At 48.6% G+C, this 20812-nt stretch overlaps 1 protein-coding gene across 1 annotated transcript in view; it reads left to right on the forward strand.

Annotated features, from left to right (window-relative positions):
• Positions 1-3553: 3553 nt before the first annotated feature.
• Positions 3554-20812, forward strand: part of LOC144606538 (double C2-like domain-containing protein beta) — a 231945-nt gene continuing 214686 nt past the window's right edge. Inside the window, exon 1 of the mRNA XM_078422791.1 lies at positions 3554-4089. Within this exon, the coding sequence (XP_078278917.1) occupies positions 3780-4089 (310 nt within the window). The 5' untranslated portion in view covers positions 3554-3779. The remainder of the gene's footprint in view (positions 4090-20812) is intronic.

Consider the following 20812-nt stretch of genomic DNA (forward strand, 5'->3'; position numbering starts at 1 on the left):
GGAGGGGAGGGGGGGTTGAGGAGGGGAGGGGGGGTTGAGGAGGGGAGGGGGGGTTGAGGAGGGGAGGGGGGGTTGAGGAGGGGAGGGGGGGTTGAGGAGGGGAGGGGGGGTTGAGGAGGGGAGGGGGGGTTGAGGAGGGGAGGGGGGGTTGAGGAGGGGAGGGGGGGTTGAGGAGGGGAGGGGGGGTTGAGGAGGGGAGGGGGGGTTGAGGAGGGGAGGGGGGGTTGAGGAGGGGAGGGGGGGTTGAGGAGGGGAGGGGGGGTTGAGGAGGGGAGGGGGGGTTGAGGAGGGGAGGGGGGGTTGAGGAGGGGAGGGGGGGTTGAGGAGGGGAGGGGGGGTTGAGGAGGGGAGGGGGGGTTGAGGAGGGGAGGGGGGGTTGAGGAGGGGAGGGGGGGTTGAGGAGGGGAGGGGGGGTTGAGGAGGGGAGGGGGGGTTGAGGAGGGGAGGGGGGGTTGAGGAGGGGAGGGGAGGGGGGGTTGAGGAGGGGAGGGGAGGGGGGGTTGAGGAGGGGAGGGGGGGTTGAGGAGGGGAGGGGGGGTTGAGGAGGGGAGGGGGGGTTGAGGAGGGGAGGGGGGGTTGAGGAGGGGAGGGGGGGTTGAGGAGGGGAGGGGGGGTTGAGGAGGGGAGGGGGGGTTGAGGAGGGGAGGGGGGGTTGAGGAGGGGAGGGGGGGTTGAGGAGGGGAGGGGGGGTTGAGGAGGGGAGGGGGGGTTGAGGAGGGGAGGGGGGGTTGAGGAGGGGAGGGGGGGTTGAGGAGGGGAGGGGGGGTTGAGGAGGGGAGGGGGGGTTGAGGAGGGGAGGGGGGGTTGAGGAGGGGAGGGGAGGGGGGGTTGAGGAGGGGAGGGGAGGGGGGTTGAGGAGGGAGGGGAGGGGGGTTGAGGAGGGGGGTTGAGGAGGGAGGGTAGGGGGGTTGAGGAGGGAGGGTAGGGGGGTTGAGGAGGGAGGGGAGGGGGGTTGAGGAGGGAGGGGAGGGGGGTTGAGGAGGGAGGGGAGGGGGGTTGAGGAGGGAGGGGAGGGGGTTGAGGAGGGAGGGGAGGGGGGTTGAGGAGGGAGGGGAGGGGGGTTGAGGAGGGAGGGGAGGGGGGTTGAGGAGGGAGGGGAGGGGGGTTGAGGAGGGAGGGGAGGGGGTTGAGGAGGGAGGGGAGGGGGGTTGAGGAGGGAGGGGAGGGGAGGGGGGTTGAGGAGGGAGGGGAGGGGGGTTGAGGAGGGAGGGGAGGGGGGTTGAGGAGGGAGGGGAGGGAGGGGAGGGGGGTTGAGGAGGGAGGGGAGGGGGGTTGAGGAGGGAGGGGAGGGGGGTTGAGGAGGGAGGGGAGGGGAGGGGGGTTGAGGAGGGAGGGGAGGGGAGGGGGGTTGAGGAGGGAGGGGAGGGGAGGGGGGTTGAGGAGGGGAGGGGAGGGGGGTTGAGGAGGGAGGGGAGGGAAGGGGGGTTGAGGAGGGAGGGGAGGGGAGGGGGGTTGAGGAGGGAGGGGAGGGGAGGGGGGTTGAGGAGGGAGGGGAGGGGAGGGGGGTTGAGGAGGGAGGGGAGGGGAGGGGGGTTGAGGAGGGAGGGGAGGGGAGGGGGGTTGAGGAGGGAGGGGAGGGGGGTTGAGGAGGGAGGGGAGGGGGGTTGAGGAGGGAGGGGAGGGGGGTTGAGGAGGGAGGGGGTTGAGGAGGGAGGGGAGGGGGGTTGAGGAGGGAGGGGAGGGGAGGGGGGTTGAGGAGAGAGGGGAGGGGAGGGGAGGGGTGGGGGGTTGAGGAGAGAGGGCGGTTGAGGAGGGGAGGGGAGGGGAGGGGAGGGGAGGGGAGGGGGGTTGAGGAGAGAGGGCGGTTGAGGGGAGGGGAGGGGAGGGGAGGGGAGGGGGGTTGAGGAGAGAGGGGAGGAGGGAGGTTGAGGAGAGAGGGGGGATTGAGGAGGGAGGGGAGGGGGGGTTGAGGAGGGAGGGGAGGGGGGATTGAGGAGGGAGGGGAGGGGGGATTGAGGAGGGAGGGGAGGGGGGATTGAGGAGAGAGTGGAGGGGGGGGGTTGAGGAGAGAGGGGGGATTGAGGAGAGAGGGGGGATTGAGGAGAGAGGGGGTTGAGGAGAGAGGGGAGGGGGGGGTTGAGGAGAGAGGGGGGCGGTTGAGGAGAGAGGAGAGAGGAGAGAGGGGAGGGGGAGGAGGGGAGGGTGTTGCACCAATACAGGAGAGGTTTGGGCCCAACGGGTCCACTTTGTCTAGTTTAACCTACAAACCTACACGTCTTTGGAATGTGGGAGGAAACCGGAGCGCCCTGAGATACCCCACGCAGGTCACGGGGAGAACGTACAAACTCCGTACAGAGACAAGCACCTGTAGTCGGGATGGGACCCGGGTCTCTGGCGCTGTGAGGCAGCGACTCTACCGCTGCGCCACCGTGCTGAGATGACACAAGAAATTTAACGGAGAGCACAGAGTTTGCAGAATATGAATGAATTGCATCGTATTTGGTTGTAACACCGCTGTGGGTGGGTAGAACAGTGCCGCGTCCAGCTGAGAGTGGCTGGAAATAAATGTGATCCAGGAATCATGATCTGAAAAGTGTTGGTCAAGTTGTTTATTGGCAGGTGAACCTAACAACCGGATTATTTCTCCTGCAACGTCCTTCCCTTCCTAACAGCTTGAAGTTGATAGGAACACGTTTATTCCATTGTATCCACATGAAGGCACCTGTTCAAATTCACAGGCAGAGCACACTGCACTGTTGATTTGTGAAGACACTCGAAAGGGTTAAAAATCACACTCAATCTTACCACCAATTAACCAGCCTAAAATAACAGTTGTTTCATTGATAACATGGACAGAATTGGTTCAAATCGGGCTGATATACACTCAAACTTACGACCAATTAACCTGCCGAAAATAACACCGTTGTTTCATTGATAATAGGGTGCAAATTGTGCTTTTATATTAAGATAGGAAATTCGTGGACGTATGCTCAGCCTCTGAATTGAGGATTGACGTCCACGATTTGAAATTGTCTAGAGAAGAATAAGAACTGAAATTGCTTGAGGAATGTGTCCCCAGTGCTTGCTTACATATTTGATCTGTCTTCTGTTCACAAAATCAAAGTATCCCTTTCACGATACGTTGCTCCTGGTTTATTTTGTTCTGGTGCCTCTTGTTCTTCTAACGTTGCCTCACATCGACTGATTGGGAACTACCGCGAGTTTAAACCTGATGAACAGAACCGTGTGCCTCGGTTTAATTGAGCCAATAATCTGTAGTCGGGTCAAGTCTTCACCATCAGGCTGGCATTTAGCAGAACGGGGGTTTGTGTGTCTTGTCTTTTAAAAAAAAAAATTTAGGCGATGCATTTCACATTTTGCTTGGTTTATGCCCCGGGCAGACACTAAATCTTTAACCCTTTTGCACAGGGTGATTTTTTTTTTTTGTCTTCATTCCAGTGCTTCCTGTTTACTGCTTGGTTGCTAGCCACTGACATCACTGTCTCCACCTCTCCCAATCAATCTCACAGAGAGAGAGACACACGCACGCATGCATTCATAGGCTGAGCAGCAGTATTAGAAAGATAAGGAGCGCCCAGGCACTGAGACAGCGTGCACAGTGTTTCTACAACTCAATGTACATCAGCATCCTAGCCCAGCGCTGGAGACTCGGCTGTGCTGTGTAACAGAGGGAGCACCTTGCACTCGCCACTCTCTGCCCACTTCAGCATCCAGGGTGGCTTTTTTTTCCCCCCTCTTTCTCTTTATTTATTTCTTCCTCCCTTCCTTCCTTCCTTCCTTCTGCTGGCTGCCTGCTGTGTTTAAAAAGGGTCGCATGCATGACAGTCCGAAAAGGAGAGAAAATGACCATAAGCATTCAGGAGCATATGGCCATCGACGTGTGCCCGGGTCCCATCAAACCCATCAAACAAATCTCCGACTACTTCCCCCGTTTTCCTCGTGGTCTTCCCTCGGCCGTGAGCCGCAACAACTCTATGCATTCCGCAGTCACACAGTCAGAGGCGAGGAAGGAGGAGGACGGTGTGGACAGGTTACTGGGAGCCGCCTCGGCTGCACCTGGACCTGGACCTGGACCTGCCAAAGCAGAGGAGGACATTGACATCGACGGCTACGAATCCGATGACTCCAGTAAGTCTCTCACTTCTCCCAACTACTTGTGTTTGTGGTGGCATGCTGTTGCTGTAAATGCGGTTTTTGCTTTTGTTTTGTGCTTAAGATGTGAACCTGCACCTGACCAGAAGGGTCATACACTGTAGGCTTGTATACACACTGGAATTTAGAAGGATGAGATGGGATCTTATCGAAACATGTCAGATTATTAAGGGGCTGGACACGTTAGAGGCAGGAAACATGTTCCCAATGTTGGGGGAGTCCCAGAACCAGGGGGCCACACAGTTTAAGAATAAAGGGTAGGCCATTTAGAACAGAGATGAGGAAAAACTTTTTCAGTCAGAGAGTTGTGAATCTGTGGAATTCTCTGCCTCAGAAGGCAGTGGAGGCCAATTCTCTGAATGTATTCAAGAGAGAGCTAGATAGAGCTCTTTAAGGATAGCGGAGAAGGCAGGAACGGGGTACTGATTGAGAATGATCAGCCATGATCACATTGAATGGTGGTGCTGCCTCGAAGGGCCGAATGGACTCCTCCTGCACCTATTGTCCATCCATTCCTTCTCTCCAGAGATGCTGCCTGTCCCGCTGAGTTACTCCAGCTTTTTTTGTGTCTCTCCTGATTATATTTAGCACGTTTCAGTAAATTCCAAAACTGTCTTTTTTTTGTCTAAACAAAAATCTTTTATAATAACTCTGGGGGCATTTAAAGCGACGTCAGAAATTTCACTCAGAGGATGGAATACTGCAAAGTGTTAACGCGAAACTTCACTAATGATAACTTGATAAAGAAGCCATCTGCCACTAACCATTCCTTCCACAAGTCCCCCTTAATGAGGCAGGGTAGAAATCTGTCGTGGCAAAAAAAAAAATTCAACTTGTTTCAGTAAATCAGCAGGGAAATGTTTAACATTTGAGATAAAACTGGAAAGTGAGTTCCATTTTAATCTACCTGCCCCTAAGTGTGAATGTTTCCAAGTGATCTGATTTTCACTCGAGATTGCCTGCTTCAGAGTTTGACGAATAATTAGGGCTTCAATCTCCAGCACTCGGTGGTGGGGTGGGGTGGGGGGGTGGGGGTGGGGTGGGGGGGGGGGAATCCCAAAGAGGTGATTTTAAAGCAGTATAAGAAAATAACTGCAGATGCTGGTACAAATCGAAGGTATCACAAAATGCTGGAGTAACTCAGCAGGTCAGGCAGCATCTCAGGAGAGAAGGAATGGGTGACATTTCAGGTCGAGACCCTTCTTCAGACCACCTTCTAAAGCAGCATCATTTAAGGGAATTGGATGCAGCGTTATTTTGTTTTGAATACCGGTGCCATTAATTGACAGGCTTTTAAATTTACATGTAGCTACTTGACCTGAAATCACACAAACAGCATAAAAAGCTCATCTGACCAAATGCCAAGCTGCGGGGTATACACCTGTTTTGAATACACTATGAGCATCGTTACTAAAGGGGAGTAGTCTTTGTTTACATCCCAGTCTTAGCAAAGCCAGTCTATTTTTTAATAGGTTGCTTATTACTAAGGATTTCAAAAAAATGTGGCAGATGAAAGTGTGCGCCAAATTGTAAATGCTCGTCGAGGTGATGTTTTGTAGATTTGAATTCTGCGTTGCCACAGCATTTAAAAAAAAAAAACCAGGTAAACATTAAATGTAGCAGGATGAAAATATAAGTATATTCTTTAAAAGTTAGCATCTCGTTGCGATGTTTAAAATAATTAATCGTATTCCCGGTATTGACATGTGAAAGGTGATATGAAAATGTACTCTTGAAGATTGCCACACCCAAATGCAACGACACGTGATTTTAGATCGGGTGTTGCTATTTTGAATATTAATTTTGAATGTACCATTCATTATTCCTCTCACTAGATTAATCTGCATGGCCAACTTTGGGTATAGGAGGCTGCCTTTGGCAGCCAGTTTTCATTTAATACATGATCATGGTGTTCATTGATTTGGTTGGTGTTCCAAGTCTGTGAGCAGGTTCTGAAGAAGGATGTCTACAAAACTGACCAGACTACAGAGACAGATATTCAAGAGTCTTTTAGATTATTCCTGAGTAATTAACTGTCCCACAATTGGCTGGTTGCTACAACTGCACTATCCGTTACAGCTGTTTCAGTCTTGAATTCCCTGCTTTGTGACCGAGTGGAATTACATGCTGAGAATGGTCCAAGTTTCCACTTCCATTTTCCTGGAAGTACATGTGATTTATACCTGGCCTCAGTTTCAGTGAGTCACCACTGATTCTGGTTGAATGATAGTTTGCAATTCTGCAGCACCTTCAGTGCAATAAATAAATAATTGTGGAGCATTGCACAGCAACAGAAATAATGGCGCATCAAACAGTGAGAGGAGAAGATTCAGAAACGCTGAGGTTCAAAGCTAAGGGCCTGTTTCCACGAGGTGTATCTAAAGTCTAAAATGAACTTTGGGTGTTCTTTGGCTTCCTCGGTAATAGTGTCAGTGTTTATAAATCAAGGGTCAGCTCAGCTTGTGGAATTCTCTGCCTCCGAAGGCAGTGGAGGCCATTTCTCTGAATGCATTCAAGAGAGAGCTGGATAGAGCTCTTAAGAATAGTGGAGTCAGGGGGTATGGGGAGAATGCAGGAACGGGGTACTGATTGAGAATGATCAGCCATGATCACATTGAATGGCGGTGCTGGCTCGAAGGGCCGAATGGCCTCCTCCTGCACCTATTGTCTATTGTCTATTTAAAGTACAGTGAATCAGTGTTTTTCTCTCTCAATGATTCATGGGTCTTTAGAATTCTTTTTCAAACGGCAGTGGTGGAAGTCTTTGAATATTTTTAGGTTAGTGGTACATAGATTCCTGATAAGTGAACTTGCAAAAGAGTAGAGGGAGGGATAGATAGATTCTTGATTAGTACGGGTGTCAGGGGTTATGGGGAGAAGGCAGGAGAATGGGGTTGGGAGGGAGAGATAGATCAGCCATGATTGAAAGGCGGCGTAGACTTGATGGGCCAAATGGCCTAATTCTACTCCTATTCCTTATGACCTTATGAATGATTTTTGAGCAGTCTTCTGAAGGTGAGAGGAAAGGTTACAAAGTGCAGGGTTTTGTGAAATCATCCCGGGATAGGGTGGGATGGTTACAGTCCATGCCTCCATGCATGCGGGGCAATGGTAGAGTCGCTGCCTTACAGCGCCAGAGACCCGGGTTCGATCCTGACAACGGGTGCTGTCTATACGGAGTTTGTACGTTCAGCCTGTGACCTGCGTGGGTTTTCTCTGGGTGCCCTGGTTTCCTCCCACACTCCAAAGACGCACAGGTTTGTAGGTTCATTGGCTTTGATAAGTTGTAAGATTCTCCCTAGTGTGTGTAGGTTAGCATAAGGGGGCGATCGCTCGTTGTTGTGGGCTGAAGGGCCTGTTTCTGCGCTGGATCTCTAAAGTCTAAAGCAGAGTGCTTGGAATGCATTGCCAGGGATAGTGGTTGAGACAGATATGATTGCCAGGGATTTAAGTGACGTTTGGATATACGTATGGAGGTGCAGGGAATGGAGGGACATGCAATATGTGGAGGCAGGTAAGAGTTGGTCTTGTCATCGTGCTCTGCACAGTAATTATGGGCAGAACAGCCTGTGCTCCATATATTCTATGCACTAAAAGAGAATATCAGAATGGGAAGATTCCAACGGTGTAAATGAGGCACAAAACATTTTTGGGCTGGAAGGAATTTGCAGTGGATCGGGGGAGCAAGACTGCTGAGGAGGTGCTGGGTGGTTGTGGGCGGCACGGTGGCGCAGCGGTAGAGTTGCTGCCTTACAGCGAATGCAGCGCCTGAGACTCGGGTTCGATCCCGACTACGGGCGCCGTCTGTACGGAGTTTGTACGTTCTCCCCGTGACCTGCATGGGTTTTCGCCGAGATCTTCGGTTTCCTCCCACACTCCAAAGACGTACAGGTATGTAGGTTAATTGACTGGGTAAAATGTAAAAATTGTCCCTAGTGTGTGTAGGATAGTGTTAATGTGCGGGGATCGCTGGGCGGTGTGGACTCGGTGGGCCGAAGGGCCTGTTTCCGCGCTGTATCTCTAAATCTAAATCTAAAATCTAAAGATCAAAAGAGATTTTCTGCACATAAATATGGATTTTCATCCTGAAGAATAGACCGCTTCCAATGTCGGGAAGAGCAACGATGATGGAGTAGGACCTCTTCTTCATGTGAAAGAAGAAATGGGCTCAAACGCTGGATATTTTCTCATGTGGAAATTTGGAAGCAGAAAACAAAATAACAGCTTAAGGAATTTTCAATGCAGCAAAGGCTGTCGTAGGGCTGAGATAGGGATGATGTATAAGAAAATAACTGCAGATGCTCGTACAAATCGAAGGTATTTATTCACAAAGTGCTGGAGTAACTCAGCAGGTCGGGCAGCATCTCGGGAGAGAAAGAATGGGTGACGTTTCGGGTCGAGACCCTTCTTCAGTCTGAAGAAGGGTCTCGACCTGAAACGTCACCCATTCCTTCTCTCCCGAGATGCTGCCTGACCTGCTGAGTTACTCCAGCATTTTGTGAATAAATACCTTTGAGATAGGGATGATATTAGATATGTAGCAGAAATTGGAAGCGAGTGATCCTGATGATTTCCAGGATATTTAGTTGTTTAGTTTAGAGATACAGCATGGAAACAGGCCCTTCGGCCCACCGAGTCCATGCTGACCATCAGTCACCTGGTCGCACTAGTTCTATGTTGTCCCATTTTCTCATCCACTCCCTGCACATTAGGGGGAACTTTGCTGAGGCCAGTAAACCTTCAAATCCACACGTCTTTGGGATGTGGGAGGAAACTGGAGCACCCGGACGACGCCCACGGAGTCACAGGGGGAACGTGCAAACTCCACACAGACAGCACCCGAGGTTAGGATCAAACCTGGGTTTACCTCTGCCTGCTGCACCACCTTGTTGCCTGTCCAAACCCGATTCGTTTCCACGGGCCTTTGTTTCGTGAGAAATGATAAAGTATTTTATTATTTGTGAATTATGGGCTTTTTGGGTACCTTTCTGTGAGGATCAGCTCAGTTTTATTGAAGCCAAGTATGCCGCCGGAGTCAGGCAAGAGATGTGAAGTTATAATTATGGGAAGAAATGCGATGGGACTAGCATTTTCAGTGGAGTAGAAAAATAATATTGGAGGCTTTTTAAGTGCTGAGTGGATAATGGAAAGAGAAATATAGATTGGGGTTTGATTTTTAAATGACCACAGAGGGAGGGAGAGAGAGAGGTGAGATGACAAGGAATTTCTAAATGCAGAAACCTGGTCAATACCAAGGAATGAGAAGTTCTAATGCATGTAAATGGATTTAGCTTCGATGGACATTTTAATCGGCAGGGACAGGTTTGGCCAAAGGGCCTCTTTCTGTGCTCTAACTCTATAACTCTATGACTCTAGGAAAACATTCCTCACTGCCTGGCCTGTTTAATAGTGTCGTTCTGGAGTTAATAAAACTGCATGTTTACCTGACTCCAACAAGAGCTGTGAAAAACAGTGTGAAGGAAAGATTGTTTGGGGACTGTTGCCACCATCGCACCTATACCTCCTTTGAGGAGATGCGTGGAAAGGAACTGCAGGTGCTGGTTTATACCGAGGATAGACACAAAGTGCTGGAGTAACTCAGCGGGTCGGGCAGCATCTCTGGAGATAAAGAATGGGTGACATTTCGAGTCGGGGACCCTTCTTCAGCGGGTCTAAAGAGTCCCTACCCTGAAACGGCAGCCATCCTTTTTCTCCAGAGATGCTGCCGGACCCGCTGAGTTGCTCCAGCACTTTGTGTCCATCCTCTTTTGAGGAAGTAGTGCAAGGCTGTGGAGAGAGACAGATTCTGACAGCCAGGTACATACATGAATTTAACCCCTCTGAGCTGAGTGTGTTTGCAGTTCCAAGACGTGTGAAAGTCATCACATGGATGTTTGCTAAAGAACTTAAGGTGTCGTCTTTGTGCATTGGTTTTAGTTTAATTTATTATTGTCACATGTGCCGAGCGAGGTACAGTGAAAAGCTTTTGTGGTGCATGCTATCCAGTAGGCAAAAAGACTATACGTGATCACAAACAAGCTGTCCAGTGTATAGATACAGAATAAAGGGCAGGTATTTATTTCACAAAATGCTGGAGTAACTCAGCAGGTCAGGCAGCATCTCAGGAGAGAAGGAATGGGTGACGTTTCGGGTCAAGACCCTTCTTCAGTCTGAAATAAATACCTTCGATTTGTACCGGCATCTGCAGTTATTTTCTTACACAGGATAAAGGGCATATCGTTAGCTATCAGGCTAACATTGCACATTTATGGACAATTAAATTGAAGATGAATAATCAATCAATTTAAAGTACTTTTCCAGCAACTAAGCAGGCACAGTAAATATTATGAAGTTGCATTATTATCTAACTGTGAATTCAAACTTTATAATCACATACCACAGAGCAAGCCCCTGTGCTTTGACTGGATGCATTGTGAGAATTTAACACGTACCAATTTTTAAAGGAAAATAAACTTCTTTTTAACAGTTTCCAAACTAGTCAAAAATCTTGTTAAATTAAGGACTTCATAAGTCATAAGTCATAAGTCATAAGTGATAGGAGTAGAATTAGGCCATTCGGCCCATCAAGTCTACTCTGCCATTCAATCATGGCCGATCTATCTCTCCCTCCTAACCCCATTCACCTGCCTTCTCCCCACAACTTCTGACACTTGTACAAATCAAAAATCTATCTATCTCTGCCTTAAAAATATCCACTGACTTGGCCTCCACAGCCTTCTGTGACAAAGAATTCCACAGATTCACCACCCTCTGAAATTTCTCCTCATCTCCTTCCTAAAAGAACGCCCTTTGATTCAGAGTCTATGACCTTTCGTCCTAGACTCTCCCACTAGTGGAAACATCCTCTCCACATCCACTCTATCCAAGCCTTTCAATATTTTGTATGTTTCAACGAGGGCCTCCCTCATCCTTCTAAATATACAGTATTTGAGGAATTACATTGAATAGTTCGGGCTGTCTTAGCATCTTTTATGTATTGTATTTAAAAGCAATTCAAAACCGTTTGGATCGGCAGGGGTGATGTGTTAAGCTAGTTAGTGCTGGCTTTATAGCAGTTATAATACAGTACAGTAAACCCTCGTTTTAACGGACCTTTTTATAACGGCTTTCGGCTATAGAGGACAGACTTAACAAGACTGCCCAGGCCACCCCTGGCTTGCACTGCCCCCAACCCCCCCCTCCCCTCCCCGTATGTCTCGTACAGCGTCAGCTACCCACACCACCCCCAGCTTGGGCTGATTCCTGCCGCCACCACCGGCCCACACAACTTGTTCGGCCTCTTGCAGGCCGAGCCTGCCGTGCCCACCGACCCTTACCTGCGGGCCGCGACCATCGACCACGCCGATCCTCGCCTCTCTCCCCCCCCCCCCCCCCCCCCCCCCGGCAGCCAGCAGGCCGGGCCGTCAACGCACCTGGATTCCAGGCTCAGCTCCCGACCAAGAGTCTGAAGAAGTCTTGACCCGAAACATTCATATGAAGAAAGACTGGATAGACTCGGCTTGTACTCGCTGGAATTTAGAAGATTGAGGGGGGATCTTATAGAAACTTACAAAATCCTTAAGGGGTTGGACAGGCTAGATGCAGGAAGATTGTTCCCGATGTTGGGGAAGTCCAGAACAAGGGGTCACAGTTTAAGGATAAGGGGGAAGTCTTTTAGGACTGAGATGAGAACTTTTTTTTCACACAGAGAGTGGTAAATCTGTGGAATTCTCTGCCACAGAAGGTGGTTGAGGACAGTTCATTGGCTATATTTAAGAGGGAGTTAGATGTGGCCCTTGTGGTTAAAGGGATCAGGGGGTATGGAGAGAAGGCAGGTACGGGATACTGAGTTGGATGATCAGCCATGATCATATTGAATGGCGATGCAGGCTCAAAGGGCCAAATGGCCTACTCCTGCACCTATTTTCTATGTTTCTATTACCTATCCATGTTCTCCAGAGATGTTGCCTGACCTGTTCAGTTTAGTTTATTGTCACGTGTACCGAGGGACAGTGCGAAGCTATTGTGTGCTAACCAGTCAGCAGACAGACAATACACGATTGCAATCAATCCATTTACAGTGTATAGATACATGATGAGGGAATAACCTTTAGGCCAAGGTAAAGCCAGCAAAGTCCGGTCAAGGAGAGTCCAAGGGTCACCAATGAGGTAGACAGTAGGTTCTGCTCTCTGTTTCTGGTAGAATGATTCAGTCACCTGCTGAGTTACTTCAACACTTTGTGTCTTTTTGTCTACAGCGTACAGAAGCATGATAAAGGGAATGATGTTTAGTGCAAGGTAAAGTCCAATTAAAGATAGTCCAATAATCTTCAATGAGGCAGATAGTATAGTAGTTCAGGACGGCTCCCTGGTTGTGGTAGGATGGTTCGATTGCCTGATAACAGCTGGGAAGAAACTGTCTCTGAATCCGAAGGTAAGCTTTTTCACACTTCTGTACCTCTTGTGTGATGGGAGAGGGAGAAAGAGGGAGTGAGCAGAGTGAGACTCGTTCTTAATTATGCTGCTGGCCTTGCTGAGGCAGCATGACGTGTAGATGGAGTCAATGGAAGGGAGATTGGTTTGTGTGACGGTCTGGGCTGCGTCCACAATTTCCTGCTGTCTTCGATGGTGTTGTTCCCAAACCAGGCTGTGATGCATCCTGATAAAATGCTTCCTAAGGCACATCTGTAGACATTGGTGAGAGTTGTTGGGGACATGGCAAACTTCCTAAGCCTTCTAAGGAATTAGAGGCGTTGGTATGCTTTCTCGGCTGCTGCTTTGATATGGCTGGTCCAGGACAAATTGCTGGTGATATTTTCTCCCAGGAACTTCAAAAGAGGGGAAAAGTTTTTTTATGTTGACCTGTAGGTAAGGAAACGGGATCAAATGGGTCCAATTTCCATGCAGCAGATTTTAGAACGGAGTCTTTAGACGTTAGCGATACAGTGCGGAAACAGGCCCTTCGGCCCACCGAGTCCTCGCTGACCAGCAATCACCCGGAACACTAGCAGTATCCCACTCACTAGGGACAATTTACAATTTTTACTGAAGCCAATTAAACTACAAAGTTGAAGGTATTTATTCACAAAATGCTGGAGTAAGTCAGCAGGTCAGGCAGCATCTCAGGAGAGAAGGAATGGGTGACGTTTCGGGTCGGGACCCTTCTTCAGACTGATGTCGGGGGGGGGTGGGATAAAGGAAGGATATAGGTGGAGACAGGAAGATGGAGGGAGAACTGGGAAGGGGGAGGGGAAGAGAGGGACAGAGGAACTATCTAAAGTTGGAGAAGTCAATGTTCATACTGCTGGGCTGCAAGCTACCCAGGCGAAATATGAGGTGCTGTTCCTCCAATTTCCAGTGGGCCTCACTATGGCACTGGAGGAGGCCCATGACAGAAAGGTCAGACTAAAGCTTAAACTAAAAAGTTACACGTCTTTGAAACGTGGGAGGAAACCGGAGCACCCGGAGAAAACCCACGTGGTCACGGCGAGAATGTCCAAACTCTGTACAGACAGCACGCGGAGTGAGGATCTAACCCGGGTCTCTGGCGCTGTGAGGCAGCAACTCTACCACTGCGCCACCGTGCCACCCACTGGAGTGTTGTGGGAAAGATGGAATAAAAAAACCTGTGCAAACATTTTCCAGCATTGTAAAGTTAGGTAGTATTTCCGAGGGTGGAAATGGGCTTTGTTGTTGCGTTGGAGGTCCAAAGTGGTGGTTCTGTATGAGTGTGTGTCTGCACGTGCATTTTGTATGTACCTTATACAATGAAGACAAAAATGCAAAAGATTTTAAAACTGAGTTTGTTGGTTCTTTGGATATTGATTCATCCTGATTAGTTGATGTGACTTGGAGACCATAAGTCATAGGAACAGAATTCGGCCATTCAGTCCATCGAGTCCACTCTGCCATTCAACCATGGCTGACCTATCGTGTAGGAAAGAACTGCAGATGCTGGTTTAAATCGAAGGTGGACACAAAATGCTGGAGTAACTCAGCGGAACAGGCAGCATCTCTGGAGAGAAGGAATGGGTGACTTTTCGGGTCGAGACCCTTCTTCAGACTAATGTCAGGGGGATCTAATTTTTCCCCCTCAACCACATTTCCTTGCCTTCTCCCCACGACTTGGCCTCCGCAGTCGTCTGTGGCAATGAATTCCATTCCAAATGTGCGTCGTTTTATTCTGAGGCGGGGCCCTTTGGTTCTAGACTCTCCCATTCATTCTGGAGTTTTTCTGGAAATAGTCAGTCATACAACACAGAAACAGGTCTGCTGGCCCGACTCGCCCATGCCAACCAGATGCTCCAGCTAAGCTAGTCCCGTTGCCTTTGTTTGACCGTTTGCTATTGAGGGCGTGCAGCGTAGGTTCACTAGGTTAATTCCCGGAATGGCGGGACTGTCGTATGTTGAAAGGCTGGAGCAATTAGGCTTGTATACACTGGAATTTAGAAGGATGAGGGGGGATCTTATTGAAACATATAAGATAATTAGGGGATTGGACACATTAGAGGCAGGAAACATGTTCCCAATGTTGGGGGAGTCCAGAACAAGGGGCCACAGTTTAAGAATAAGGGGTAGGCCATTTAGAACGGAGATGAGGAAGAACATTTTCAGTCAGAGAGTGGTGAAGGTGTGGAATTCTCTGTCTCAGAAGGCAGTGGAGGCCAGTTCGTTGGATGCTTTCAAGAGAGAGCTGGATAGAGCTCTTAAGGATAGCGGAGTGAGGGGGTATGGGGAGAAGGCAGGAACTGGGTGCTGATTGAGAGTGATCAGCCATGATCGCATTGAATGGCGGTGCTGGCTCGAAGGGCTGAATGGCCTACTCCTGCACCTATTGTCTATTGTCTATTGACCCATATCCGTCTGAACATTTCCTATCCGTGTAACTGGCTGAGTATGTTTTTGTAAGATGCACAAATTGTTGTAAGATGCAAAAGTTGCCATTGTTTCCAGACATCATTTATAGCAAGTTGATACCACCACTAGTGATGAGTGTTTTCAGTTGACAAAGGGAACATTAATTTGAAAGTATCTGTAACCTGGAAGAAGCAAACCCAAATAGTCTGTTATTCTGTGTAGCAAAAAAAACGTCACCCATTCCTGCTCTCCCGAGATGCTGCATGACCTGCTGAGTTACTCCAGCATTGTGTGTCTACCTAGTATGTTATTCTCGTCAGGTTTGCAGGTATGTGATTAACTGCATTTCTGAAGAACATAAAGCTTAAGTCTATCATGGAATATCTAGCAAATATTTGTTCCAGCTTTAAGGGCAGCACGGTGGCGCAGCGGTAGAGTTGCTGCCTTACAGCGCCAGTGACCCGGGTTCGATGCTGACTACGGTTGCTGTCTGTACGCAGTTTGTACGTTCTCCCCGTGACCCGCGTGGGTTTTCCCCAGATGCTCTGGTTTCGCACATTCCAAAGACGTACAGGTTTGTAGCCTAATCGGCTTTGGTAAAAATGATGAATTGTTCATGGTGTGTGTAGAATAGCGTTAATGTGTGGGGACCGTTGGTCGGCGCGGCCTTGGCGGGCCGAAGGGCCTGTTTTTGTGCTGTATCTCTAAACTAAACTAAACTGGTAAATCCATTATAACGGGATGCACAAAAACAGACCATTAATTGAGTCTGTGAATGGCTAGACAGCTAGTTAGTTGGGCTACTTTAACAGGGATCAGAAGCTGATGGCACTAACTGAAGGCAGTACATCTAGGCAATAGGACTGAAGGCAGTGCATCTTGTTGAATGGTGGGTATTGAGAAGGACTGCTGCAACTCAATGGTAGATTCAAGCTCTTGGGTTTGGAGGTGGATGTATTCAAAAGATCATTGGGGAGAAAAAAAGATGATTTTCTGAGACGATTGGCATGACCTCATGCAGAATTGATAGATTCTCTGATGCAGTTGGTGAGGTGGGTGTTCATAGAATGAGTGAATACCAGGAAAGAGGCGGCTTCCCTTAAAAAGCAGGCAATGAATACCCAGCTCAGTGAGTCAACAGCTCAAGGGAACAATGGCAAAGAAAGTCAAGGCTACCATCATTGTTCCCAGAACCTGCCACAGGACAGGATGACATTTAGGGAAAATGATCTAGAATTGCCAAGGTTCTTTTGTTTCTTCTTTACACATTCCTACGTCACTTTAGCCTGATTATTATTTGTCCTTTCCTGCATCTACCTCCTTCCCTTCCAATTCTATACCAGCGGCAAAGACCGAGGTTCAGTCCTGACCTGGGGTGCTGTCTGTGTGGAGTTTAGATTTAGATTTTAGACTTAGATTTAGCGCGGAAACAGGCCCTTCGGCCCACCGAGTCCGCACCGCCCAGCGATCTTCGCACATTAACACTATCCTACACACACTAGGGACAATTAAAAAAAAAAAAAACATTTGCCCAGCCAATTAACCTACATACCTGTACGTCTTTGGAGTGTGGAAGGAAACCGAAGATCTCGGAGAAAACCCACGCAGGTTACGGGGAGAACGTACAAACTCCATACAGATGGCGACCTTAGTCAGGATCGAACCTGAGTCTCCGGCGCTGCATTCGCTGTAAGGCAGCAACTCTACCGTGCGCCACCGTGCCGCCCCATTATCCCTGTGACTGACTGATTGGGTTTCCTTCAAGTGCTCCGGTTTCCTCCCTCCCATATCTCAAAGACGTGTGGGTTTGTAGGTTAATTGACCTCGATAAAAATTGCTCTATATGCGTAAGGAGTGGATGAGAAAGTGGGATAACATAGAACTAGCGTGAATGGGTGATTGATGGCCAGCGTGGATTCAATGGGCCGAAGGGCCTATTTCCAAGCTTTCATTTTCCTCTGTTTTGCTTCAACTTCAGCTTGTGTATGTTTTCATTGGCATTTCCTTCCCTTGGCCATTCTATTGTTGATCCCTTTTATAATGGGCACTACCTCGAGCTTCTGCAGATACCTTTAAAACCACAGGTCAAGATAACACGACCCTCATTGGCACCTATAGCTCATTCGGTAGAACTCCTGCTTCTGAGCCAGGAGGTTATGGGTTCAAATCCCATTCCAATGATTTAGCCCAGCCTAATGTGGGCTAAAGCCAGCCGCATGTGGGCTAAATCATCGGCTGTGCTGAGGAAATGTGTAGGAAGGAACTGCAGATGCTGGTTCACACCGAGCATAGGCACAAAATGCTGGAGTAATTCAGCGGGACAGGCAGCATCTCTGGAGAGAAGGAATGGGTGACGTTTCGGGTCGAGACCCTTCGTCAGACTGCCAGTCTGAGGAAAGGTCTCAACCCAAAACGTCACCCATTCCTTCTCTCCAGAGATGCTGCCTGTCCCGCTGAATTACTCCAGCACTTTGTATTTATCTTCACTGTGCTGAGGGTTTGCTGCACTCTTGAAGGGACCTGCCTTTCAGAACGATTGGTAAAACCATGGCACGTCTCACGCAGCCTTGATAGATCCTTCGATATTATTTTGAATTAAAGCAAGGGAATTACCACTAGTGTCCGATCCACTATTTATTCCTCAGTCCAGGTCACTAAAACCAGATTATCCAAACCTGGTGGCCTTGCTGTTTGTGGGGGTGCGCTATCTGCCAGTTACTCTACAACCACGTGGAGCATTGATGTATCGGGTGCTTCCTTAGTGATAGGAGCAGAATTGGGCCAGTCGGCCCATCAAGTCCACTCCGCCATTCAATCATGGCTGATCTATCTCTCCCTCCTAACCCCATTCTCCTGCCTTCTCCCCATAACCCCTGACACCCGTACTAATCAAGAATCTATCTACATCTGCCTTAAAACCAAAGGTCAAGACCCTCATTGGCACCTATAGCTCATTCGGTAGAACTCCTGCTTGTGAGCCAGGAGGTTATGGGTTCAAATCCCATTCCAATGATTTAGCCCAGCCTAATGTAGGCTAAAGCCAGCCCCATGAGGGCTAAATGACTTGGCCTCCACAGGCTTCTGTGTGCTTGAAGCATGGATAAACTTACGCACAAGTGACATATTACGTATCGAAGTGTGTGTGATTATTATTGATTAATTAGGCAATCGGGTTTCATGCGAAGGATTTCTTTTCGGGGCACATCATTAGCCATGTAGTCGTTATAAAATTTGCAGCAGCATTGTTCACTGTGTGGCACCAGGGGCAAACGTTCTGCAAGGTCGAGAGATTTTTTTTGACAGCGTGCTTCCTTTTCCCTTCATTTAGTAAAGGGTAATATTACCATGATATAAATTTTAAATGCATCTGTCTTTTACATGTGCACTGTGTGATGTTATCATTAATTGTGGTCAACATCTGCTCCTGGGCACCACACTCTACGCTTTACTTTAGAGACACAGCGCGGAAACAGGCCATTCCGACCAGCGACCCCCCCACACATTGACACTAGCCTACGCACACGAGGGACAATTTACATTTCGTGCCAAGCCAATTAACCTACAAACCTGTACGTCTTTGGAGTGTGGGAGGAAACCGAAGATCTTAGAGAAAACACAGGCGGGTCACCGGGAGAACGTCCAAACTCCGTACAGACAGCACCCATAGTCGGGATTGAACCCGGGTCCTTGGCGCTGTGAGGCAGTAGCTCTACCGCTGTGCCACCGTGCCGCACACAGACGTCTCATCGTGAAATGTTGTTGTTTGTACCTCTGCTGCTACTTGATAATAATAATAATAATAATATATCCCTTTATTCGTCCCACACTGGGGAAATTTACAGTGTTACAGCAGCAAAGTGGATAGCAAGAGATCATTCATTATAAATAAAAGTAAAGACAAGGATAAATTGTATTCCTTAGCTGCTACTGTTGACTCGTCTGCTGGGAGCAGTGCTGGTTGTGCAGTCTCACAGCAGCGGGAAGGAAGGACCTCCTATATCTCTCCTTCACGCACTTGGGGTGAAGGAGTCTGTCACTGAAGGAGCTACTCAGTGCAGTGACAGCGCCCTGCATGGGGTGGGAGTCGTTGTCCAGCAGCGATGTTAACTTTGCCATCATCCTCCTCTCTCCCACCGCCTGTACTGAGGCGAGGGGGCAACCCAGGACAGAGCTGGCCTTCCTGACCAGCTTGTCGAGTCTCTTCCCCTCCGCCGCTGAGATGCTGCTGCTCCAGCAGACCACTCCATAGAAAATGGCCGATGCAACCACCGTGTTGTAGAAGGTCCTTAGGAGTGCCCCCTGCATTCCAAAGGACCTGAGGCTCCTTAGCAGATAAAGTCTGGCGATTCCCCCTTGTGGTCTGAACAAGATGTTGTCACTCACTACTTGTGTATTCATTCACTTCAAGGTCTTACCCACTTGATGCTTATTAGGTTACGGGAATCAAATTCAGGAGCACAATGCAGCTATGACCCTGGCCTGTGCTTTTAAGGATAACGCTGATCTTTACCCTGTGGGGAATTAGATCAAAATCCTCCGGTAGTCCAGGTAATTGAAGCTGTTTGGAAATATTTTAGAACAATTATGACATCAGTAAGCTGTAGGTATTTATTCACAAAATGCTGGAGTAACTCAGCAGGTCAGACTGAAGAAGGGTCTCGACCCGAAACGTCACCCATTCCTTCTCTCCCGAGATGCTGCCTGACCCGCTGAGTTACTCCAGCATTTTGTGAATAAATACCTTCGATTTGTACCAGCATCTGCAGTTATTTTTTTAATACTCAGTAAACTGTAGAGTGCATGTTGGAAATTCTCTCTTTTTTTTTTCTTCTTTTTAAAAACAAACAAACACGTTTGTTTTAGGTTAAACATAACATGCTTTGAGTGTGATGGATGCAAAAGAGGCTCATGGAGGAAGTTCTGAGCTACAGGTGAAATATCTGATAATAAAATCTGCTGCTACGTTGTTGAAGAAGAAAATCATGATTATTTATCATTTTCGCTTCACTTGTGTTGATGTTGTTTCTCCGATATTAATATCATGATGTAGTGGCTGTCAATGGAACAGGAATAACAGGCGTAAAATAAGTGTGATATTTATTTACTTATTGTGGATAATTGGGTTGTTATAGTATGTGCAATAAATCACTAAAATTGAACATTATGTCCTATATATCCTGCAAGTAAATGCGGGCTGCAAAATGGAAACATCATAGCCGTTTGCCAGTCCATTTATTTCTTTCTTTCTTTCTTTTCAATACTATTCTCGCACGATCTTCCCTCTGCATCGAGCAGAGGGAAGATCGTTATGCTGTGATTCCTTCCCAGAAGATCGTTATGCTGTGATTCCTTCCCAGGATCCTGTCCCACTCGTTTCTTTTTCAAGGTGTATTCATACATCAGAGGATCCTCTCTGTTTGCTGTGAGTCAGTGCTGTTCACTGCGAACAACACTAACACTGTGGAAAGGCATTCTGTGGTGTGCCTTACCTGAAAAAAACAATCTGCTTGTTCTGCTGATGCAATTACGTGTAGTGACTGCTAAACAAGGGGAGGGGGGGAGCTGAGGATCGCCCGAGACCATGGTAACATGATCTTGTGCAGCCACATGCCATTTGTAGATTGGATTTGATGTCTAGACGTGGCATGGGATGTCTGGTAAAGTATAGTCTTGGCCACCTTGCGATTGCCTGCCGACACTCTCTGCACATCCCCCCCCCACCCCCCACATGAAGAATGACCAAAATACCTCGGTGCTCTTTCTTAACATGGAGCGCGGAACAGTACAACACAGGAACAGGCCGAAGACAGACACAAAATTCTGGAGTAACTCAGCGGGTCAG

The sequence above is a fragment of the Rhinoraja longicauda genome, chromosome 26 (assembly GCF_053455715.1).
Source record: "Rhinoraja longicauda isolate Sanriku21f chromosome 26, sRhiLon1.1, whole genome shotgun sequence".
Lineage (NCBI taxonomy): Eukaryota > Metazoa > Chordata > Chondrichthyes > Rajiformes > Arhynchobatidae > Rhinoraja > Rhinoraja longicauda.